The sequence below is a fragment of the Gallus gallus genome, chromosome 18 (assembly GCF_016699485.2).
Source record: "Gallus gallus isolate bGalGal1 chromosome 18, bGalGal1.mat.broiler.GRCg7b, whole genome shotgun sequence".
Lineage (NCBI taxonomy): Eukaryota > Metazoa > Chordata > Aves > Galliformes > Phasianidae > Gallus > Gallus gallus.
In genome coordinates this window covers 4,145,445-4,169,981 of record NC_052549.1, presented here as the reverse complement: position 1 = coordinate 4,169,981, position 24,537 = coordinate 4,145,445, and the positions used below count along the sequence as shown (strand labels likewise).

The 24,537-nt window shown below is 40.2% G+C and overlaps 1 protein-coding gene across 1 annotated transcript in view; it reads right to left on the bottom strand.

Annotated features, from left to right (window-relative positions):
• Positions 1 to 24,537, bottom strand: part of OGFOD3 (2-oxoglutarate and iron dependent oxygenase domain containing 3) — a 35,768-nt gene that overhangs the window by 6,368 nt on the left and 4,863 nt on the right. The window contains exons 4-9 of the mRNA XM_046902085.1: positions 22,469 to 22,544; positions 21,642 to 21,684; positions 16,465 to 16,529; positions 15,844 to 15,900; positions 11,074 to 11,227; positions 7,448 to 7,571 (exon numbers count right to left, since the gene is read on the bottom strand). Of these exons, the coding sequence (XP_046758041.1) occupies positions 7,448 to 7,571; positions 11,074 to 11,227; positions 15,844 to 15,900; positions 16,465 to 16,529; positions 21,642 to 21,684; positions 22,469 to 22,544 (519 nt within the window). The remainder of the gene's footprint in view (positions 1 to 7,447; positions 7,572 to 11,073; positions 11,228 to 15,843; positions 15,901 to 16,464; positions 16,530 to 21,641; positions 21,685 to 22,468; positions 22,545 to 24,537) is intronic.

Genomic DNA, 24,537 nt, shown 5'->3' with positions numbered 1-24,537 from the left:
AGCTTAGCTGATGAGCTTCCATTCCTTGCAGACTGGGCAAGGTGTTACTGTGGTGCAGCCACTTCCCACAGCCAGCTCACAGACACTGCTCCGGCTCTGCAGCAGCAAAATCAAGGCATATTTCACAGTGCAGCAGTGATGTCCCATTTAGTTTGGCATCCAGCAACATCTCACACTATTTCCATTAGGTTTGGTCTCTGGAGATGTTATCCCTGCTGAATCTCAACATTCAGTTACATTTATGTAAGCAAACTGTCTACTGTGTTCTACCTAGGCTCGGTCCTGGGAGGCAATATAGACTGGAAGAACATACACAAAAAATATTTCATTAACAACTATGCCCCTGACAGGTAGTGCAACCCTGACCACACCATTTAATTTCTCATTTGTTTCCTTGTCTCTAAAATGAAGATGACATGTTCTAACTGGGTTACTGTTCAAATTAATGAGTAAACACCAGTACAGTATTTTGCAGTTAACAAATTGCTGCTTAACTAGTATTACAAAGAGTATCTTCTGTTGCCTGTATCTAGTCTGGTAAGAGAACAAATAGAAAGGTATGTAAGACTCAATTATAACATGATGTAGAGAATAAATAAAAGGCCTTAACCACAGAAATGTTAGGCTATTACAGTGCACAGAAGAAAAAACCTCACATACAACATTATTACACTTCTCATCATAGATTCACTGCTTAATTTCAGTTGGAAGAGACCTTGGGAGGACATCTTAGCTCTCATTTTAGAAAGGAGATGAATAACTTCTAAGTTATGTCCAAGTTACATCAGGGTCATATCATTAGCACACATAAGTACAGCATTAGAAGGAAACATTAATAGATCACGACACATTTAGTTAGGAAACTTCCTGAGCACGTGTTTCAGATGCACACAATTTGCATCTCCTGGGATCAATTCTCTACCAGGAAGCTGTGACGAGAAGATCTCCAGAAACCCTTCTGACTTCATTTACTCTGATCTTACATGGAATAGGCCAGTCATATTAATATCAATGTTGGCCGTCACTTTCTGCAGCTCCCTTTTTGCAACAAGCCCATGTTGCTACTGGGTTCCAACTCCTTCATGCTCCCACCTTTGACATGATTCCACAGCTTTTGCTTTCTTAGCAATATCCTTATGGCCCTTCTAGTTTAATTCACCACCAAATTTCCCTGTAAACTCCTTGGCTCACACAAATATCAAGCAGAAACTGCAAATCACGCGTTACGATTGTCTAGATCAACACTCAACCATGCAAGTGAGTAAAGGAGAGCCTAATGGACCCCTCACCATCCTCCTTTCACCAGCATGAACCAGGGTCGGACACCAGGAAAGGACTGGGGGGTGAGGGAGGGTGGATGGAAATGCAAGAGGTCTCACCTTCAAGCACCATCCTGAGCAGCTGGCAGAGTCACTGGAGGGACTGAGCTGCTGCGGGAAAGGGAACAAAGCAACTCCTCTGCCAGATTAAAGGGAAGCAGAGTTTATCTGGCACTATGAATCTACTCAGCATCTTTCATCCCATGCATGACAGCTTTGACTGTCTGCATAGCATTTACCAGCTCTAGATGTTACTCACAGACAAAAGAAAACAATGTTTTGTCTGCTGAATGACACCAAGACAGAAGCACTGCCTGGGAAACCGCACAGTCATGTTCTTAGGATAAATTGCTAATTCATTCTCATGTAAAGTCTTCCCCTTCCCCAAATATTGCATCACTGGGCAAAAAAAAAAAAGCCTTACATTTTATGAAATGGCACAATAAGAATTGTTGGCATTTGGCAGTGCTGTCTCTCGTGCATTAGAGGGGGAAGCCCTTCTGAAGGCAGCGCCTTTGCTACCAGAAAGATGAAAGAGCAGCTGGTGTGTGCATCCTACCTACCTGCACACAATTACACTGCTGAGGTGGATTTCATCCCAGACCTAAATCAACTTCATATCGGCTGTTCTTGAGGTGAGACTTGAGTCTGGATGTTCTGCCAGCGTTTATGGGAGAAGAGAGGGCATGAGCTTCTCTAAACGATTTCTGTACTTACACAGCTGAAAAGTGTGCCAAGCAAACGCAATTAGGGACCAAAAATAAATCAGAATGGACACCTAATGAGATCTGGTTGCAAACTTTTCCCAGACATTTTTAGTAGAGAAATTACTTCCTGTTATGAATAAAATTAATGATTAACGTGGCCAACTCTCATAGTCCACTTGTAATTTGCTTAAGTATTATTAATACTTTTAAAAGTAATTGTTTCTACTTTAAATAGAAAATCAGCTGGACTGAAATCTTACAAATTACAGTTTTTAAAGAAAGCAAATGAACAACTTAATTATTTCCTACTAGAAAAAAATACATGTGCATTTTTAGATTTCAACAGAATCCCTGCCTGCTTCACTGCCGCCAGCACAGTTGCTTGCTCAAAATAACAGGACCTTCTGCTCTGCACATTATGTCTAAGAGCGTGGCAATTTAGTATTTAGAAATAAAAAGTGCAGAACTGTGCTTTTCCCCTCATCTCCCCTGCAGAGTGCCACCCACACCTTTTGGCCCCTCTCCTCCCTACACCTGAGAGAAAAGGACAGGGATATGGCCTCTGCTCTCTCCCATGTTTTCCCTTTGGTACTCAGCCTCAGCCAACCCGTGCTCCAGAAGTGCTCCGTTCTCCCATTTCGGAGCACTCTGCAAAGCTGCAGAAGAAACTCAACTCCTATGAAAAGTTCTCACCAAGTGAAGCCCTCTAAGAATAGTGTGCTTCAGTTTCAATCAGGTGAAATACCTCTGGATCATCTATTTCCCTTTCCTTGCCTTTGCTAAATACACCATGTTAAGCACAGCTGGGGTCAAACCACACAGATGCCAAAGTTCTAGATTCTGGACTCCTGATGGAGGTGTACTTTGTACTTAGATTTAGCATATCTCTGTAGCATAAACACAAGGGTAACTTCTGCTCATGTCAAGAAATGCCCTTCAAAGGAAAAAAAAGGAGCTCATGACAGTACCTACAGTGTGCAACAAGAATTGAAACATCACTACTGGTACAGCATAAACCTAGCTGTGTTATTTTGTGTTTTGTTGTACTTGATCTGTAACCTTACCCGAATTTCATAAAGTAACTGTTTGATTTTCCTCCGCTCCCTCTTTATGCCTTCAGCTTCACTGCCTGTTTGTCCAGCAGTATCAAATCAAGTTTCTAAAATATCAGCTTTCATCCACCTTACATAAAACCAAAGCCTGGTAAAATTCAGTGAGGAATGAAAAGCAATAAGGCGTACACAATGTGCTCATTTATAACAAAGTATTTTATACCAGCCAGTTCTCCCTATTGACAGTGCTCTGCAATGCTCTGTAAAGCACTCACACGAGATATCTGTCTGGCTCTCCATCTCACTAGCACTCCTCAGCCCTTTCAATGGTCCAGCTACTTTAAAATGGCCATTACAGGCCTCAATACTACGTCTTATTGAGTGAATCTGTTATGTGTGAAGCAACATGTGAAGAGCAGGCCTGAGCTGTACTTCCCAGGTACTGCTGATTTATGGGCCAAATTAAAAGATGTCATTAAAAAAAACCATCAGAAACCTATCATCAAGCATGGCTGCAACACAAAAACAGAGCCTGGAAGTTAACCTTCCCTGGAAAGCAGAACAGAAAGCAAAAGAAAATCTTCCAGGCTCTACATACAAATACATGGCCTAGAATGGTCACAGGCATGGGCTGACGGTTGGACAAGACAATCATAGCCATCTTTCCAACCATAATGATTCTGTGATGAGCTACAGAGCTCCTGTGTGTACCTGTTACAATATACTTCTTTCACAATTACAACAGATCCTCATTTTTCTACCATCTCTCTGTAATCACCTTAGCAGTCCCAAGTGCAATTCGTGACAGGTAGAGAAAAATCACTAAGAACTGCCACCTCTGCTTCAACCTGCAAACTTTGCAAAGCTGGTTATCCCTGCAGCCATTAATGCCTGCTCTGCTTCCCTCCCTCCAGGTCTGACAGCTCCTTGTGTGGTATTTTTGTTTTGGTTTTAAATCATTGCTCAGCTTTCAGCTCTTACCAATTTATCATCAAGACGTGACCCAGTTTTGTTGATTGAAAGGAAACTAAAGCTAGGAATGTCAGAAGATTATCTTCATCTAAATTAAATCAGCATCATCCAGATTAAATGGGGAGAAAGAGCACCTACAGTCAGTGAAAAAATCAGATACTCCATGACACAGAAATACAAAATATAAACTTTAAGCACAGTTTTCACACCTTGTGTTAATGTTGCTGTGGGACCTCTGAATCTGGAAGTATTGTTTTCCATCCAGTCATTGTGCTCTGCTGTTATGCTGCATTCCCACAGCCTTTAACAGAGAATTGCTCCATGCTGGGCTTTTTTGAAGAGCACAGGAAAAAAAAATATGACAAATTTGGACCACTTAACTTGGAGTACTGCAATTACTCTTTTGTGATTATGGGATCTGACAATCATATGATACCTAATTACTGAAATAAAGCTACACTTACCTCAGTAAATGCATACACAGACACACTGAAGCCCAATCCTACACTGTGAGAAGACCAAGGATGCACTCTAGGATGTTTACTTCTCCTTACCTGAACAGAAGAACTGAACAACCAGGCTTCGAGTGCATACTTTTTTTCCTGTCTAACAATAATCCAATGTCACAAGTTCCCAAACAGGTCACACCTTCATCTCCAATATTTCTGGGCTTCCAGAAACACACACTTCTCTCTGACAACCATGAAAGTAACACTGAGCTTGATATTCACAAACGGAACAGGAAAGTCACACTTCACATTCGAATGCACATAATTCCTTTTTTGCCACTTTTGTTGATGGATTAGCTAAAGTCTGTATATGCAAGTTAGCAGTGGTGACTTGTCCATGTCCATCCAATGGGGGAAAAATATCCTGAAGAGCCTCCTGCCTAATAAACTGCAATACTCTCCTGAAGCGAGATGATTTAGTCATCATTAAGCAAACCAGTATTACAGAACATGGTGCACATGACAGTCTTAAGATCAGCCTAGCACATTCAAGTATGTGCAAACAGGACTTGTGGACTTCTCATGCAAGCCACAAACATGATAAATATTTTCAAACTAGGCTTCACAAGGAGGGAATCCCAAAATGTAGGGGGTTTTTTAACCATATTTTTTGTATTTCTGATGACTGCTTTCCTGCTCTGCTGCATCCATATAATGCCCTTCTGTTCTTCGCTGCAGAATCTGGCACTTTAATAAATTACCACTTGCAGAAAAAGGAATGTGCTCACTTTAGCACAGAACACCAGATTCCCAACCAGACCAACTTTGAATTGAGAAAGGACAGATTTTGGAATGTAAATGGTATTACTATTATAGAGAAAGTAAATCAGCTGCCATGTACTAGTGATTACAACAGCCATCTCTAAAGAAGCCTGAATCATCCTTAGCAAGAAGCATAAAAGCTTATCGACACGTGGTTTAAAAAGCTGCAGCAATAAGAAAAGGAAAGGATCAAAAGCATAAAACAAAAAGAAGGAAAAAAAAAGAAAGAAAATGGGGGGGAAAAAAAAGGCAAAACATGGAGAAAGAACATTCTGAACATGAAAAATAGATCAACTTGTACCAGCAGCAGAAAACACCCTGGGGCCATTCTCTAGTTCTCATTCTTTCACAAGCTGCATTTTTATCAGCAAGAGAAAAATGAAGCAAAATGGCCATCACGTTGTGCTTTACCTCTAAACCTTTTCTCTGTCTCTCACAAGGCTTCAGTAATTATTTAGATAGCACCACAGGCAGCGACACTGTCATGGGAGCCCTGGCAAGTGTGCTTACACAAAGGAGTGTGGAAGAAAGGCGTAGCTGGCGCTGAACTTCATTTTCTGTGGTGCACATGTAGCACATCGCAGCTCTCAGACATGAGTGGTCGCCCCAAGCTCAGCATTCTTTTATTTTAAAAGGTGTGTTTAGCCAGTTGTATTTCACACACACCATTAATACAAAAACCCATGGAAGGGAACTTGCACCATCAGGCACTGTTAAAAATCTTTCTACACCTCAGCCTCGTCTGCTCCCCATTCCCATCCAACAATGACAAAGAGCGAACACCTTGCAGCCAGAAAATTAGATGGATGGGGCTGAACGGATGCAATTTCACAGTTGCAGGCTTTGAAATTAAGTCAGGGAACGCTGCAGACAGCGATTGGACTGACTGCCCCAGTGCTGTGCAAGGAGACAGCAGTGCTTCCAGCTATCCAGCATTCAGTTCTAAAACCAACACGCTCATCTTAGAATTGTACCTGGAAATGACCCAGTTTAATTTGCTCCCTCTCAAAATACCAACGGCAGCATTTTGCAAAGAATAATACTTCCAGCTCAGCATTTATTTTCAATCAGAGAAGCCAAAATAATCAAGCATAAAACTATTGATACCAAACCCAGAAATAATGGCAGAGTTTATCTAAAACCAGCATTACAGCTGCAGGACACGCAGACAAAAATGAATTTAAAACAAAAATAAACAAAACAAAAAACCTACCATGCACCCACATCCACTTATAGGCAGCCACAGTAAGATCTCCATGGCATAAAGCCTGTCAGAAAACAACTGATGCTGTCTTTAAATGAGGAAGTTTTCTTCTTTTTTCCTCATAAAAAGGCTGAACACAGTAGGAATATAAAGCTGCCCTTGATATTTTTTTCTGCCATGGCATTGTCTTACGAAGCATTGAGGAACACTGCTGTAAGCTCCCTGCTTGCCTGCCAGACAAATGAGTTGAGACTGAGCGCTTTCTTCCTACACACATTACCCAGACTAATTCTAACTTCAAATAATCCACCTACTGGAAAAATTTTAAGCCATCCTTAAGGAAAGGCTTTTTAAGGTGTAACTGACATCCACCTGAACGCTCATTTTCAGCGCATCTATTGAAAACATGAATGGACTTATAATCAAGTTACTATGGTTCCTCATGGTACTGCACACCAGCAGGGCTGTGGTAATTCATCATCTTCACACCCAGACCATAGTAATTACAGAGCACAGAGCCCCACTTGGAACAGCAAGGGAATTTCAGGCCACAAGATGCAAAATAAATTGCTTTACTGTGGATTTGCTGTAGTCTAAGTATGTTCACAGGGTTCTCTTTGCTCCCGATGCACTGAAACCCGCTAGGCTGCCATGGTTTGATGGCTGGATTGCGGTTCTAAATGCTACAGCTTTCAAGGAACTCACTTTGTATAGATGTACTCCAGGTATTTCAAACTATTTCTTCTTAATGTTTTTAATCTTACTTTATACCCAATCAATCTCAAGACACACACAAAAAAAAGCAGGAAACTGCATCATTCAATAATTACTGCTAACACAAAATACAAAGTCCCACTGTACCAGCCAGCTACCCAAGGGCACAGGTTGGCTTACCTCAATGCAGGCAAGCCAAGTTTCTTACCTGCTTGGGGCTCTATCGTCTTGTTGGATCCTGCATCCATAAACACAAACCGTCCACCGCCAAAATCTTCAGCATAATCAGAGAGGTAGAGCAGTGAAGTATAATCAAAAGAGCCATAAGTCACCTAGGAGTAAGTCAACATTATCAGTTATGTTTATACAAACACTATATACATATAATGAACTAGGATTTTACCTTTATTACTTCTGTCCTCAGAGTTTCCATAACTAAAGAAATGCCCCTATTGATATCTGTCATCCTACATATACAATCATAGAATCACTCAGGGTGGAAAGACCACTGAGATCATCTAGTCCAGCCATCAGCCCATCCCTGCCACATTTACTGAACAGCCAGTAAGAAACGTGGTGTCAGAAGTTACACCTGTGCATCACATCACACATATAAGAAAGGCTCAGATCAGTTTGTATTATTTCAAGATAAAATTTCACCATAATACTGACAATGATGCCCCAAAACAGTCCTTACATAACTAATCCTACCTCCTGGCTAATCACCTAGAGGTCTCTGGAAACCTCACCTTTTACTCTCCTTCATTAGCTTTCATTCAAGAGCTTCATGGTAACAGTCAGATATTGACTTTCTAAATAATTACACATTTGTTGTGCGGAAAGAAGTAGATGTTCCTCCAGGTTTTGTTTTAAAATCTTCAAATATCGCTTTCAAAGTCTCTGCTTCCTCTCAGCCTACAGACCAAAAACCAATTTCTAAGTATAACAGAATGACTTTCATTCCCGTTAAAGTATTATTTACATATTTTGTTCACTATGCAAGCTGAAGTGTGGAAGAGAAATAGTATATATTAGTAGTTTCTCTCCACACACTAACACTGAGTTTAGCTGGCTTCTGAAAGTGTTTCCTTTTCATATCTCTGTCATCTACAATTTAAAAGATGCTTAAAAGTAAACAGCTGCATTCTCAAATTTCTTTACAGTGCATCACAACTCAATCATGTTCTGCATTACACCATCAAACAGGGAAGTGCACAGCACAGCAGTACCATATAAATGCATATCATCAGCAGAGTGTTTTGTCTGACCTGGTGACTATCAGAGGTAGGTGCTGTTTCTAGGCTTAGAAGTTCCCTAAATGTTTTCTTTTCTTAAGTTACACTCATTACTGCCAGTTATATTTTGGCTCAACATGAGCTGTACAAATTACTCTGTAAAGGCAGCGACCACAGAGAACACAGCAACAGATGGCATAAGAAGACATTTTCATTCTTACTCATTTTGTTATTTTGACCATAACGGCTTAAAGAAAACTGCCTTAACCATTTTGACCATAACTGGCTTAAAGAAATCCAGCAATAAACAGTCCAAGTCACAAGAATGAAGAATGATTTGGTGATACTCGTCCCCGTATTTACCCAAACCTCGTTAGCAGTATAAAGCAGTAAATGTGACACTGCAGCACCTCTAAACAGCCATTCTACAGCCCTACTCCCACAGCCAGATTTGCAAAACTATTTTAGCCCTCATTGCTTCTGTAACAAAAACTCCAGTCAGTGTAAGGTTTGGCTTGTTTAATTTGGGGAAGAAAGGCTGAAAAGGCTGCGATTGTTGCCTACACAGGGATGGGAGGAGGTGGAACTGGGAGAAGGGAGGGGAACAAGACTGATTGAGAGGGTACATACAAACCAAAGTAGGTATAAACTGATCATGAAGAAGTTTAGTCTAAAAATTAGTGAAGATATGCACTGAAGTCCCAGAATAGCTTCTTCAATAGAAAAAATTCGAGGAAAAATAAAATAAGCCTGATTTTATGATAGAGCCTGATGAGTCTGTGAAGGATGACAGCATCCTTGCCCCACAGGACTTCAGAATTCATCTAGTTCCACATCTCTTAGAGAACATTATAAGACTATTGTGCTGTCAGGGTTGAGCATGCAACAGCAACTCCATTATAAATCAGATATTTAACATTGGAAAGGTTCAGCTCCAAACAAATTCCATCCAAGATGAAGCTCCACATCTTAAGCCAACACTGTATTTGATTTACCTGGCTTATAAAGTCAACAAGATTAAATGATTCATTCAGGTGATTTAAGGGTTTCCATTCCCACGTAACTGAAAACGAAATGAATTTTAGGGGCAAAAAATCCAAAGCCTCATACACACAACAGAAATGTGCCGTTCTATTATGCACTTAAAAAATCTTTCAAACCAAGGATACAGAGATTGAGAAGTGTAATTGCAGTGTACTTAGCACCTCAGAGAAAAAGATAAAATATGCTCATATGCTCCAAGGACACAGCTCAGTTTGTTTTCTCAGCTGCAAGAATCAAAACACCAGGCAGGCTGATTGCACTGAAAACACACTGTGAAACTACACAACTTGTCTATCACATTTAGCCTCCTTTGAAGTATTTTCTGCCCCACTGACCTACCTGTTAGAATACAGTCTCCAGAACAGCTTTGAATTCTAAATGCCATATAGCCAGACCAGCTACATTTATTGTTTAAGCCTTTAAATACACAATATAGATGTACATCATACAAACACAACATATATACATATTTATATACAGATACATTTGTGGATATCTACAGTAGGTTAAAATCACATGCAGACATATATATTCAATTTACGGTAATTTTTCCTGAAAGCTACGATCTGGTAAACAGAAATCACAGCTTTTTAAACAAAAAGCATCAAAAAGCTGGTCTTAGCCTCTCTGCACCACTGACTGCACAATCCCCTTACCTCGCTTCTTTCAAATAGCACCTGCATTTGATATTATCATTCATAGAGTGGCTTGGGTTAGAAGGGACATTAAAACCCACGCAGTCCCAACCCCTGCCATGGGCTGGCTGTCCCTCACCAGCTCAGGGTACCCAAGGCTAATCCAAACTGGCCTCGGGCACCTCCAGGGATGGGGCACCCACAGCTTCTCTCACTACATTTGCTAAACCTTAGCTGCTTCCACCAACATCACAAAAGAGTACAAAAGCACGTGCTAGTGTTGTGAGCAACTACAGATGTGCTCCCTTTAGCTTCTTTCATCATTTTCAAGGTAGGAATGTTTCACTACTGGTTGTTTGTTATTTTTTTAAATCTTAGATGTTTCAGGTCATAGACTTCAAGGTACACTACCCATACATAGACTATAGCACTGAGGTGTAACAGATTTTGATGGGCTAAGTTCTGTTTGGTTTCATCTTAAAACTCAAGGATATGATTTTGTCTACTTTATTTTAAACAGAATACAAACAAAATCCAGGTTGCACAGAGCCTCTGAATTCAGCTTAAAGCACCAATAACTCAATATCAATTGTAAATCACGTAAGAACATTGAGAAACCTGAAGTATTAAGCCATGAGCACAGAAACAAAACTATACAGTGAAAAGAAAGTCGTGGTATTGCCACTCTAAAAAAAAAAACCCAACAATAAAACAAAATGTTTAATAGGGTACCATGTCCCCACTGCAGAAAAATGGTCTTGGATTGGCTTCTTGAATTTGTTTATCTTTCCTTCAGGTTCCCCATCTGAAGGATTTTTACAAGCATGAGTTCTCAAGCATGCCTGTTTAATGCAGAATAACTTTAAAGTGATCTAATAATAGCACAGAACATTTGCATCCCATTAAAGCTTCCTACTTACCTTGTCAATGTGTGGGTGCCAGTATTCATCATGTGTTGTCTTGGCTTCTGTGCTGTTTATTCTAGAGAAGAACGTTGGCTTAGTCAGGTACATGGAAGAAGAGCTGATACCAAAAGCCTGAGCAATCTTCTGCTGAATTCTCTGTCTCACATCACTGCAAGGAACAGAACACAGCAGGCTGAGGGTTGGAACAGTGCAGAAGCCCCAACTAAACAGTGACACATCTCTCCTTTATCTTCTGTGTGCTTCTTCATTCACTGTTACTGCTTCCTCAGAGCTAAGCATCTTCCTCAGATAGTAAGTGAAGAGAATGTATACCCCAGTTCATTTTGCCTTAAACAATAGAGACTTACTACACTAAAAAAAAAAAAAATCTGCAGTTTGTTTGTTTGTCTCCTGTGGTCCAGATTTTAAGATTAGTGTAAGCAGTCTGTTTTCCTAAGAAATTCCATGCGTATTGCAGTGTTTATGAACTACCAAAAATTAAAGAGAAAACATCTTACATACATATTTTTAATCCAAAGCAGATGACTGGAAATGTGTATGTTTGTAGTGCTGCCTTGTGAGACAAGCCTTCAATCATCCCTCAGCTAATTTCAAAGTAGCCCAAAGAAGCTTCAGGCTCTATGAAATTCGAGGTTTGAGGCCAATATACACATTGGTATCATATCCAGATTTTCTTTAAAAATGAATGCAAGATGTTTTTTCCAATTATTCTGGAAGTTCCAACCACAGTGTGTCTACGTTGGTGTATCTACATTGGCTACTCCTGTGCTTCCCAAGAGAAAGAGCAAGAAGATTGTGCCGCTTTTTTCTTTTTAGAGATGACAAAGACCACCAGTAAGCAAACATTCTTCACTGTACAGAAATGCTCATACAGCAGCATCCTATGGTGTCGTTCAGGACAGACAAGTGCATGCAGAGCTAGCACCAACTGCCCCAGCCTCAGTTCAGTCTATGACACTTCGAGATTTCTGTGACTCGTAGGGATCACTGCCCACAAACAAACACGTGCAGCCAATATTTGATTTCGAGGAAGTTAAAAAGCAACAAACAAAGAACACAGTAACGCTTTTTTTTTTTTAAACATTCTGAAGGCTTAATCCTCTGTTTCTTTTTTATATATAGTTTTCTCCCCATTTAACACATTCTTAGGTACTGTTTTGGTTGTCTTTTTCCTCCTCTGAGGGCTTCAAAAGAAGCACCAAAAACCAGATAGATGGAGCATACACCCTTCTGAAATTCTGAACGGAATTGCACTGCTAGTTCTGCACCTTTCCTGTGTTACACATTTCTCTGCCGGATTGTAATTGGATTTTGCAACTGGATTTAAGTTCTCAGCAGTCAATTCAAGCTATGAAAGCCATGAAATGAAGTTAGAGATGAGATTATCAGATCTTTACATGGCTGCATGAACTGATGCTTGAAGTTGCAAGCTACATAACAGCTACAGTTTGTAGAAGTGACACCAAGGAAGGTGTCTACAGCCCTTCCCCTCATGCCTGTGGGTACCTGGTCTATCTGCCTGCCTTCCTAGAAATAGGAAGGAGGCTGCCTTATGCCTCCCAAAAAGCATTAGACGCAGTTATTCATTTCACTTCATCATGACTCGAGGGCAGCTGGCACTCTGAGCAGCCCACCACAGGAATTAACAGCCTAACCCACAGCAAAGGAGCCCATTCCCCTGAAGCAGTCAGTTGGAACAAACTCTGAGTTAGCTGAGCCACTATCTTGACACAACTTTAAATCTCCAACAGCTGTATTTCTCCCTAAGCAATGCTGCTTCCTTTTCTGGGTTGATGCCTTTCTTACTTTCAAAAACTTTCTATGAAGATTTGCTCTTCTGTGTTCATAAGGCTCTGCTAAAGCTGCATTCCTCTTTGAGACATCTGTGCAATGGCTTCAGGCAAGACTAAGTTTTGCAAACCAAGCAGAAAAAGCTCTGCTTCACTCATCTCAACACACAAAAAGGTCTAGCTGGTTTGGATCACATCAAAGAGAAGGAAAAACTCAGAAGTTAAAGTATGTTGCACAGAGGAAATAAGCACATTTTTCAAAAGATAACTTATAAAGAAGAAACAAATTCAAGTAGACGGGGAAAATAGTCAATGAGGAGATAGTAATAAAGCAGGTAAGGTGAAGGTCTAAGCACAGATTCAAGTTTTATCCTGCTCTTCTGGCAGCACATGCCTCCAGCTGACACAGCAATAACCGTATCTCTGAGCGTGGAGCACCCTGGTGGCCTCCCCTTCCCCTGTGTGCTGCTGCCTTCAGTAGTGAATAAACTGCAGATTTCCACTGACACTGGAACAAGCAACCCACACTGCAAAGATGTGCTGGAAGAAAGCCCCAAGCAGCAATGCACCTCTGAGTGCCTAAATGCTTCTTCCTTCTTGAGCACGTACCATACCACTCGAAATGCACAAACTCCAGGAAATTCCTAGCTCAGCAGCTCTCTACATAGGGAGTTTAGTACACACTTTCTAAAAATGCAAAGTGAGAAAAAAAAAGTATGTAGACACTATAAGTTGAAAAAGAAAACTGAAAAGTTTAGGGCATATAGTACTTAAGAGGAAGGATGTTCCCTACGCTGCGAAGTTTCCAGCTTAATGCACCAGCAGCCACGTAAAGGACTGAGAAAAAGAACTAAGTGTCAAACAAAAATCTCCAAAGATACAAGCTCTGTCAGACCAACAAAAAAAAAAGCTGTTAGAGGCACTGTGCAAAGTGAGATTTTCAGCACAATGCCAGGAATAGTCACAAAGCTCCATGAAACCACTCAGCTTCTCTAGCTCACTGTCAGTATCTCTGCACTGCTCCCACTGAAAAGCACCAAAGGCAGCAGGAGCAGAAAAAGCAATGCTCTTCTATATCCACAAAGTTTCAACAGAAATCACAAATGCAGAATGAATAAAGGCAGAAAGCAAGCTGTTAGTTCTCCCTCTGCTCATCATGTGTCTGCGCCTTAACAAGTTGTGAAGTTTCTGGAATACATCTTTGACGGTACTGTTTTCTGCTGAAGAAACAAACTTAAAAACAAGTATACAGATTTAAAGGCCTTACTTCTAGATAAAGATGAATCTATTACATGAAACAGGAGGAACTGCTGCAATATGCTTGGCAGACAGAAGAAAAAGCATCAGCTTTGAAACCATATTAGCTTAGGAAGCAACATAATTCTGACACAGACAGTTTAGAAACCAGCCTCCTGGCTCAAATGCCTACTCAGATTTGTTATTGTTGTAATCAGTAATACTCAGAGATGAATTACATTCAGTTATTTCTCTCAAGAGTGTATTTTTAAACAGACCTTGGTAGGTGAATGAAAGTAATGAAGATAAACGCTCCCAAGAATAGCATAAAGTCATTCATTAACGACATAATGCACTGCAGTCTGTATTAAAGCATTGCCATTAGTATGAACAAAAGCATTCAATATGGGTTGTATGAGATTTGTATCCAGCAGACAGAAATATCTCCTATATTGGCATGCAACACCAACATAACATTGATGTTCTCTAGCAACACACTCATCCCACAAAGCAGGGATCAGAAACTAGCATGAACTGCTGCTCAGGATGCCTCTTGCCCATTTACTTTTGTTATTTTTACAGAATGGAAGGCAGCACAAAGACTATTATATGCAAATTATTCTCCACTGTCCTGGTGCAGCAGACACTTTTTCCTTTATACAGTCTAAATTCAATTGTAATCAAAAAACATAATATTTTTGTGATGTGTTTGAGGGCAGAAGTACATGCCATCAACAATGATAGCAGTATCTAAAGACATTTGGGTCAAATCAGTTTTCAATGGTTAATATTAAAGACAAAATTACTATCCTAATTAAACTAACAACATATGTCTAAATGGAATATATCTATCAATTAACCTACTTGAATACTTAATTCTCCTTCTGCCACTAGAGGGAGGTCAAATTCCTTCAAAAAGGCAAGAAAAATGACCAAAAAAAGCAGAAAAATCATTAGACTAAAAGTTCAAGCCAAGCACATTTTAAATTATGAGAAAGTAATTAAAATGCTTAACTGAAGATTTATTGTGCCTAGTCAATAAAACAATGTTTGCTCCTAAACTTTGGTGACACACTTTCAGAGACACAACTTATCACCTTTGTTGTTTTCATTAAGTATATGATACAGGAGAGCTGAAAGCATCAGATGCCGAAGCTATTACATTATAGCACTATTTCATATTCTGGCTTCTTCAGGAGGAAAGTATGCTCTGCTTCCCAGGAAGTAATTTGAAGTCCCTCCACTTCCTGCTTTATCATTTTTAATGTTTTCCTACACTTTACCCCATCATAAAAAAACCAACATTCCCATTGTGATAATAGCATAGGACTGTCTTTATCACCTAACATAACATCTCTTAGATAACAGATGTCAAATAGAAGTTAGTGATAAAACAGTTTACATTTCAGATAACGTGATTTGAGAACTCAGGCAAACAGCTCTCTCTGCTTGCAGGTCTGGAGCTGGGCTTCAGCCATCAACCCCTTATGCAGGAAGGGAAATGCAGTGCTGCCACCATCTGATTCCACTTACACCATCAATATCAGTCTGACACTGGCAATACAACTATACAACATCTGTTGTTTTGAACTTCAGACATCTTACTTCTCAGTGATTACTGTTCTGAGCTTCAAGTTCAATTCCATGTCTGAACCCATCACAAAGGACAAGCCCCCCAGCTTACTCTACACAAAAAATACCAGTTTTGTAGTTCATTTAGCAGTCATTGAAATTTTACCGGTATAATGCAAAATCCTCTTCTGTGAAGATGCCTTGAATTTTGTCCCCAAAGTACCTGAAAAATTAAACAACAATCTACAATAGCTGTTACTGAATCAGACTGCCCAATAAACCATGCTGTATTCTCTCCCGTGCTTTACTCATATTCCACATATAAAGACAATACTAAAATCCAACAAACGCTTGAGCGTGAAATTCCCAAAGCATTGCTCAAAGATCAAATGCTAAAAGATTAAAGGATCAAGATACAGCCTAGAGGCATGAAAAATGTCCCCTCCCACATGAAATAAGCATATGGATTCTAGTTTTTCCTAACACTATTCCAGACTACTTGATTTCTTCCACTGCTGATCAACTATGGACTGCAAGCATGGAAGTGGGGAGAGAAAAAACACCAAAAAAATCCAAACTACCTGCTGAAGGGTAGCTTTCAATAAGTCCAGTTCAACAAAAGATAATGCTGGCTTTCCAGCCACAGCAGCTTTTCAACTGGCTGTGGAAAACTGCAGTAAATCGAACCAATTCTACAGCTGGCAATGCCAAACCTTTCAGCCTCTGTGGGCTCAATACTGAAGGGGCAGAATTACAGCAGTGACAGAAAGTCAAAGTCTCACATTACCTGTACAGATTAACAAATTGCTTCCCTAGTGACAGAGCTCCAGAGTGCAAGTCCAAAATTGATGCCTGGGAAAGGAAGAAAAAGAGTCTGAGAAGGTTTTATTATTTAACATCCTTTAATAATTGTCCTGTTGGCTTTCACTTGCCATACCCTCCCAAGTCAGTCTTAGTTTCTAGCTTTACATCCAAGATATTAATGCTTATTTTACAACTGCAAACCTCCTCCAGTTTGTTCTATAAATGATCATAAGATGAAGGCACCATATGGATAAAGCACGAGAGTACTATTCCTGAGATTCAAATCCAGCATACAGAATTGCCAGAGCCTTCCTCCACAGACTGAGGGTGAGACACTGTGTTCCTGGACCTGTCTTGAAGACGTTCCCCTTTCACATAAAGATGACTCATTTTCCAATATTTATGAAGTGCTCAAATAGCAACACTAATATTTAACTTGCCCAACATTTGTTATTCGGATTTCTTCACCATGCGTTGCTGTGTACTTCTCGTATTTAAAACAGAGAAAAGTTTGCTTTAAAGAAGAATTACAATTCTAAGGCTTGCCAGAGCCACTTTGTTATTCCAATTTCTGAATTGCTGTAAACTGTAAGAGAGAACCAAAGAGCAAAGAGATTTTATATATGGAAAAAAAAGAAATCAATCCATTTCTCCATTTGACTCAAGCCAAACGCTACCGCTGAGCTCCAGACCAAGCCAAAAAGATCAGCATTCACATTTGCTACAATAGAAAGCTACCTCTCAGGATTCTAAAATATTTTCCTAAGCTGAAGTACAGTCAGATTTCCCTTGCTGTACAGAAAATACATGTTTTTTTCCACATAATTTAAACAGCAATTAAGGATATGACACTTAATAGCAGCCTTCCTTGCTGCACTGAAAACATCAAGTAGCAGCAGTGAATGACCCTGACTGACACCAACATTATAACAACATCTTGGAGGTACAATATCCTGGAAAAAGCATTCACATCTTGGAATGTGGCATTTCTTGATGCACCACACACCATTCACAGGTGAGATGCCTGGAAAGAATAACTTCCATCTTACCAGCAGGATGGATTTCTGGGCATAGTTGGGACAGTACTGTTTGAAACCACTTTTTATTTTAACCCAATAAAAGACAGGCTGGTGAATGCACAGCAGCAAACAGTCAGTGCACTGACACAGAGCTGCAGATTCAAACACACCCTACACCACAAGCCTCAGCACACTCATCTCTCTCCTTCTCTGGATCACATTTGGGAAAGACACCCACGACAATCCGAGCAAGAGAAAATTGCTGGAGGCTCAACTGCTTTCAGCTTCAGAGCTGAGATGGGAGCTCCACTACAGTATCAATTTAGAAAGAGGGAACAAACTTATTTCAATACAGCCACCCAAATCCATTCCCAAACCTTTAAGAATATATAAAGTAACAGGCTACTTAAACAGACATAACATGAGTTTTTCAGACCTCTGCTTCTCACAGAAGTTCTTCAAAGACTGCAGAGGACTGTTTAAGAAACAAGTCACCTTACACTCATCCAAGAGCAGTTCTTGTAGTAAGCTTTACTCATGCTTCAGAAGTAATATATTTGCATTTCATTGGTTGCTGGTTCTGTACAATAACCTAAGTTACAGCTGGGACAAGTAAAACTGCTCCCTTGTAGCTTCAAAAATAAGCTTGTGGCCACGCCAAGGTAGATTATAAGAGGAAGTAGCAGGACATATATGAAACAGTTTAATTTAAGAACAAATTGCTTTCCAAACACTTCCAGCACACGTTCCAAACACATACATCCTCACTGCAGATGATCACAGCTATGTGGGAGACACCAAAACGGCCAAGTGGATCAATACAAGGCACTCCATAGAAGTGGTGACATTTATAGCTGAAAAGCCAATAGCCACAACATGAAGTCAGACAAAGAAAACTGACAAATAGAGTCTAGATAAGAAAGAATATTCCTTGCAGTTGTTTCAGACAGGAGAAAATGACTCAATGACAAATGTAGACAGGGACTTGTTTACGAACACAGAGCAATTTCTTTAACAGCTAACTGGGAAAGAAGCTGAAACACTGCCATTCCCAAGTGTTCAATATTCTTAACACCATTTTTTATACTCAGAAGAATACCATGGTAGAGGATTGTGTCAACACCATTACTTCCAGTTCAGCTGGCTGACCAAGGTTCATTAGTCTATACTTCAGATCAATGCTCCCAGTCTGAAAGCTCTATAAAGTTTATCTAAAGATGGCAGGAGCAATGCAAACATATCCACATATACTCACATTTGACAGCTCACTAGATGATCTTGGAGGTCTCTTCCAACCTTAAAGATTCTATGACATGATCTATTTATGAGATACAGTTTAACAGAAGTGCTACAGAGAAGAAATTGAACTTGTTTTAAAAAAAAAAAAAGGAAAAGAAGGTTCTTTTGGAACTTAAGTAGTTTGTATCACATTTTCCACCCTCTCACTGCAAAAAAGATCCAAGAAGGCCATGTAAATAGCCACCTTTTTCAGCACATGGCAAAAGGGATCAATTTCCCTACCTCACAGGGCAAGGCACACCGCCAAGCACAAACTGACAGCTGTCTCAAAGTGCCTGCTGGTGGCTAGGCAAGAAAGAAACTATGGGGTCTCAGCATACGTATATAAGATAAATACTATGCAGAGGCTTTATCTTCTCCCTGGAAGAATCAGGATAGCATTTTAAGGACTCTATAGAGTTTGGCTAGGAGGGCTGAAAGCAGAACAAGGAATGATACTACCTGCAGAAATACCATTCTGTGCATGGGTGTGCATGCCCACATCAGAAACCCTTACTTGGCGTCATAGCCACACGTCGTTTGCTTCTTTCAGTCATTAGAAGTGTAACTTTCCCTGCAAGGAGGTGGTTTAGGAAGCTAACATCAATTATGCAGCAGCATAGGAGATGGAGTACCACAGCTGACTGCTGCACCAGGGGGTTTCTTTTCCCAGGCTTCAAAGTGCCAACAGCTTTGATAGTAAATGAGTCAAGTTTCATTTACGCTGGAGAGATGTTCTGACGGCAGCACCTGCAAAGATGTGAGTGAGTCAAACTGGTAACGTAAGCAGGGACCGCATGCAAGAAAATATTAGGCAGAGAAAAAAGGAAAGTCATTAGCTTTATTAAGATGAAAAAGAAATGTTGAGAAACACCAAGAGAACTAGCACAAAAGGTATTCTAGAAAGAGAAAGAACACAGTGGAAAATAGCTATCTTGCAGAGACCTACAAGGTAAAGCAGTACAGTGGTGCAGAAGGTGCCCCTGCTTAGACTCTGCTGGAAGTCAGATCAAAAACTTACATGTCCTCTTCTAGCTTCAGTGTATACGTGCACATAAATGGGCTTGTGGGCAAATACACTAATCTAGGAGTAATTATAACAGAATATGGGACAGAAAGTTCAGCACAACTGGGGTACGACTCCTGGGACACTTCAGTAAGTCAATGTCAGACAGGATCTTCTCAAAAGAAAAGGATGGAGAGGGAAACCAGTCTTTGTGCAACACTTCAGTGCTGCAAGGAAGCAGAAAGGACAGCAAACAGGGAAAGAATTGATGGAGTTGCAAATTTAGCTCTTTAAATTATTAAGTTACACACAGCCACACACACACAAATCTACTTCTGTGAACTCAAAATGCAAATATGACAAGCAAAGATGCTACTTAAAATAGAAGTTAGGAGAAAATCAGAATAAAAATGCAGTCTGCCCCACAGCAGGAATTTGAAGAAGTTTCACTTGGAACTGTGGAGATCGAGTTGACTAAAGAAAGAATTAAAAAGAATTGAAGAGGAGAAATAAAGAATTATTGAAGGAATTTCTAAGGAAAAAATTAGTCTTAGAACAATGAACATAACTGGATGGACTCTGAAGTCTCAGACAGGCAAAGCAAAGCAGTAGATCTCAGCCAACTGACTTGCAGCTCATGAGGCACAAAGTAAGGTAACAAGATGAAATAAGAGTTGAAGTATTTTGTATGCTATGTAGATCAGAGGTTTGAAAAGAGGACAAAAGGCTCCAATGAAGAAAGAAGTTTCATTTACACATCATCAGCACAAATCAGTCATTATTTAATGAGATTCAGGAGCCAAGATTGCAATATCAGGAGCAGAATCACTCCAGGACATCAGGAATCCAAGAATACACATTGAATAAGAAAGAAAAATCCAAAACGGAAAAAACAACAACAAAAAAAGCAAAGGCTAAGAACAATTAACAATTAGGTAAAGGGACTATATTCAAAGGGCTGTCCTCAACATTATCCTCTAGAAATGCTTTTCAGCTCATCTTTTTAGCACCTTTCAGTGCTTACCCACAGTTCTGGGTGGTTTCAAAGCAACACTCCACAGCTCTTCTTGCACCTTTCCCTAAGGACTCACAGCGTGCAACAGCTTTCTCACATTCACACACTGCAAGGAACCTGAGAGGACGTTGATCACAGCCTACAGTTCTGAGACCAACAAAATTTTATTACAAAAGAGTCATTTTCCCCCCATTTCTTCTCTGCTTTAAAAGTTCAAGATGTTTTCTTGTAGATCTTCCTAAGCAGTCCCAAGGACAAAAATACTCTTTCTTTCCTTCCCTCACAACTTTTCTCCTTTTCTTCCAACAAATGCCCCAATTCAGCAGAGGCCTAAAGAAGTGCTTATGTTTACAAATACTCGAGAAACAGTATCCGTTCATACACAGAAACAGAGAACAAAGAGAAAAAAGAAATGCAGAGAAAAAAGTGAGGTTTTTCCCACTTTTAAAGAACATCATTCAGAGTTCTGCTGAAGACATTCCATGAAGTTTTTTTATCACAACACAAAACTCAGCCTTAATGTGATGGCTGCGAACCACTGTGATTTGGTTTCTTAAAAAACAGAAACCAAACTTGTGCAGTCCTGCTTTAGCATCTGGTTCCAGCTGCAGAAGACCAAACCAGACCAAGAGAAGCACTAGAAATATTGACTTAATAGGAAACATGTCAGCTGCATTGCAGAAGTCAATTATAGCACTAGCAAAAGCATTAATAGGATAGAAAATAAATTTCCAGACATTTTCCCCAAATCTCTGATTTCCTCTCGCCCCAAAAATGCTCTTATAATCTCAAAGCTCTCCTTGGAAGTAAGAGAATGTAAAAAGTAAGAGGACGCTGCTCACCCCTCCATCTGATCCTCCCAACGACAGTCCCCTCTCTGCTACTCTGCAGGCAAAACAACAACCTCAGATGAGAACTGACGTCTTGATTACTTTGTCCTTTAATATCATTATATAAAACACACAACTTTCCAGTAAGAGTTATTTACTGCATCAAATACAACCCAATTAATAGAAAAGAGAAGCTACCTTTTATTTGAAACCCTGAATTATGCCCTTTGTCATGAAAATAAAGTATCTACGCATTGAAGAACGTTTCTGGACAGGTACACCCCTTACATACAAAGCCATAAACACCTCCACCAAAAAAAACCCACAACCTTCAGATTCAATCTGGCCAAAATTACACATAAGAAAAAAAAAAAAACAAATGCAAAAACCACCACAGATTTTCTTATTGCAGACTTTGTCAGTCCTCTGCTATCTCATTAAAATTGATCACCGTGCTCATGGAGCACTACAGGGTCAGCACTGGATCGTAGTTACCCAGAAGGCATTCAGCTGAAAGGAGATTTATGTTTGGTTTCATTGTTTGGTTTTAGTTTTGAAGGTAAATTGGAACAACAGGCCAAAATTGTTCAAAATTTACTTAAATTCAGGGAATTCTATTTTCTTTTCCCCTACAACCCATGTCATCCCACATAGCTATGCAGACTATGAAAGAGCCTTCACTGCAACAGAAGTGCAAAGTAGCTTTAAATATATATATTAATACACACGTTTTTAATCAGTTTAAGTCACCCTCATTCAGCTTGCAAGCTTTCTGTTACACCTGAAATGTGGCACACCATCAGTATGGCAGATAGAAACTTAGAAAGAAGAAGAATTACCTACGGATTCTTTCTGCTTCCTCCCTGGTGATCACCACATCGCTCACACCTCTTCCACACCTCCTGGGAGTGCACCCTGAAACACAAAAGGAAAGACCACCTTCCCAAAGAGCTTCCAACCAAATCCCCATGAACGCCCTCCTACTCCCCTTTCAGATTAACAGTAGTCAGAAATTACATCGGAAGCCACAGAATATTTTCACAAAGATCCCAGTGTAGGATTAAAATGGACTTACTGATGCTGCTGTGCATATCTAGCACTCGGAGCCAAAGAAGATGCCCCTTGGTTAGTCAGGCTATGCTAGAGACATCTGTGTATGTACATGACATATATAGACAGATAGAGAGAGAGAGAGAGAGAGAGAGAGAGAGAGAGAGAGAGAGAGATGGGAAGAAGGGCAAAATGACTGCATTTAAGTGCAGTAGTACAAGTGTTCTTAATTATATAACTGGTCTCTGAAAGGAAGATGATCTTCAGTGATTTCCCCTTACCCACTCTGTTTAAGCCTTCAGACAGGCAGGGCAAGAGCCAGGAAGTTCAGAAGAGCCACATGGATTCCTTCATCTCGGGCTAACCGTTCAAAATCTGGCAGCATTTCTACCAAGTAAAACCACTTAATAGCAAATATCTACAGAGAGTTCTTCTCTATGATACAAGCAAGCATTCAAATAATGGACAGAGATCCAGTACACACCATTTGCAAAAGGGAGAGTCAAGAGGGCAAGTCACATTCTGAGTGTGATATCTCCACAAACAGACCTCAAAGGGCAACTTTTTATAATGGATCTCGCATTAAGAAGTGTCTTGGCCAAAAGCATTTGGACCTACGACCTACAGTAAAAGAATTTCCTTAAAATTCATTGCAGAGCAACCTAGCATTTAATATTAAAAGCTCAAGGAAAAGGATCAGCAGTAAGATGAGTGAAGAATATATGAAATCTCATTCAAAAGTACAAGTCTGGTGCACAACAGTCTTTGGGCAAGAACAAGAAATGAGATCAGATCCGGGTCAATACAGACCTTGGGATGCTGCATTAGATGCTTTCCTGGGGAAACTCCATTTACAGATATAAAGCTATGGAAAAATCTGAATGAAGGCGTTTCCTGACATTTGCCTACACTTTTCTGTTGCTGAGCTCCTCTTCAAAGATTATTTGTTCCTCAGAACTAAGGAGAGGGTACAAAGCACTGCTGCAAGAGGAAAAGAATTCCATTCATCCATGCAAGGCAAAAGCATCAGTCTGCTCTGATCAAAAGCAACTGATGATAACAATGAGCACAGAGTGACAAAAAGAAATCTTGCCACAGCACAAGTGCTCTGCAGGGCTTCACATTGGCATATTGGACATGCTTTGGCTGCTCCAAGCACGCTGCAAAACCCTGCAATTACAGCAGCACCTTGAGAAGAAAGAGAAGCCATGAGGAGATGCAGGTGAAAAACCTGAGTGCTGACAACATGTACCAACTGCACACTTCTCTTTGCTTAGAAGAAGTCATTTATTTGATGTGTGTTTAAGCTGGAGGCACCAAGGGCACCCCCAGCAAGCACCCAAGAACGCAACTATTCTGAAAAGCAATTTTTCCTTCTAATCCACTGGGGTAAAACTTGGTTTCCTACCTCGATTTGCCTGCTGCAACCCAAACAATTCCACCTGTTTTCTGACTACCAGCAACAACCCACTGAGCTCAGCTCAGGAGTCAAATTCCAGGAAGCACGTGCTGAACTATTTGAAGATTATCTATGAAAGCAGCAGGTAAAAATGTTAGAGGTTACATTGTGAACCACCCGTACCACAAGGCCAGCACAGAACCCAACATTATAACAAATATGAACCAGAACCACTGCTCCCCAAGCTGACTTTTCTCCTTTTGACACTGTGAACTAAAGCAGAATCAAACTACACCGTTCTTCAGAAACAGGAGTGTTTCTGGGAGAGAAAAAAACAAAACACTTAAAAATGCAAAAATTCTGTCAGCAACCTGAAGGTGCTTTACATATTTGAAAACAGCAACTTGCAACACAGTACTGCCCCAAAGGTATAGAATTCAACTGACAAGGGCTTTCGAG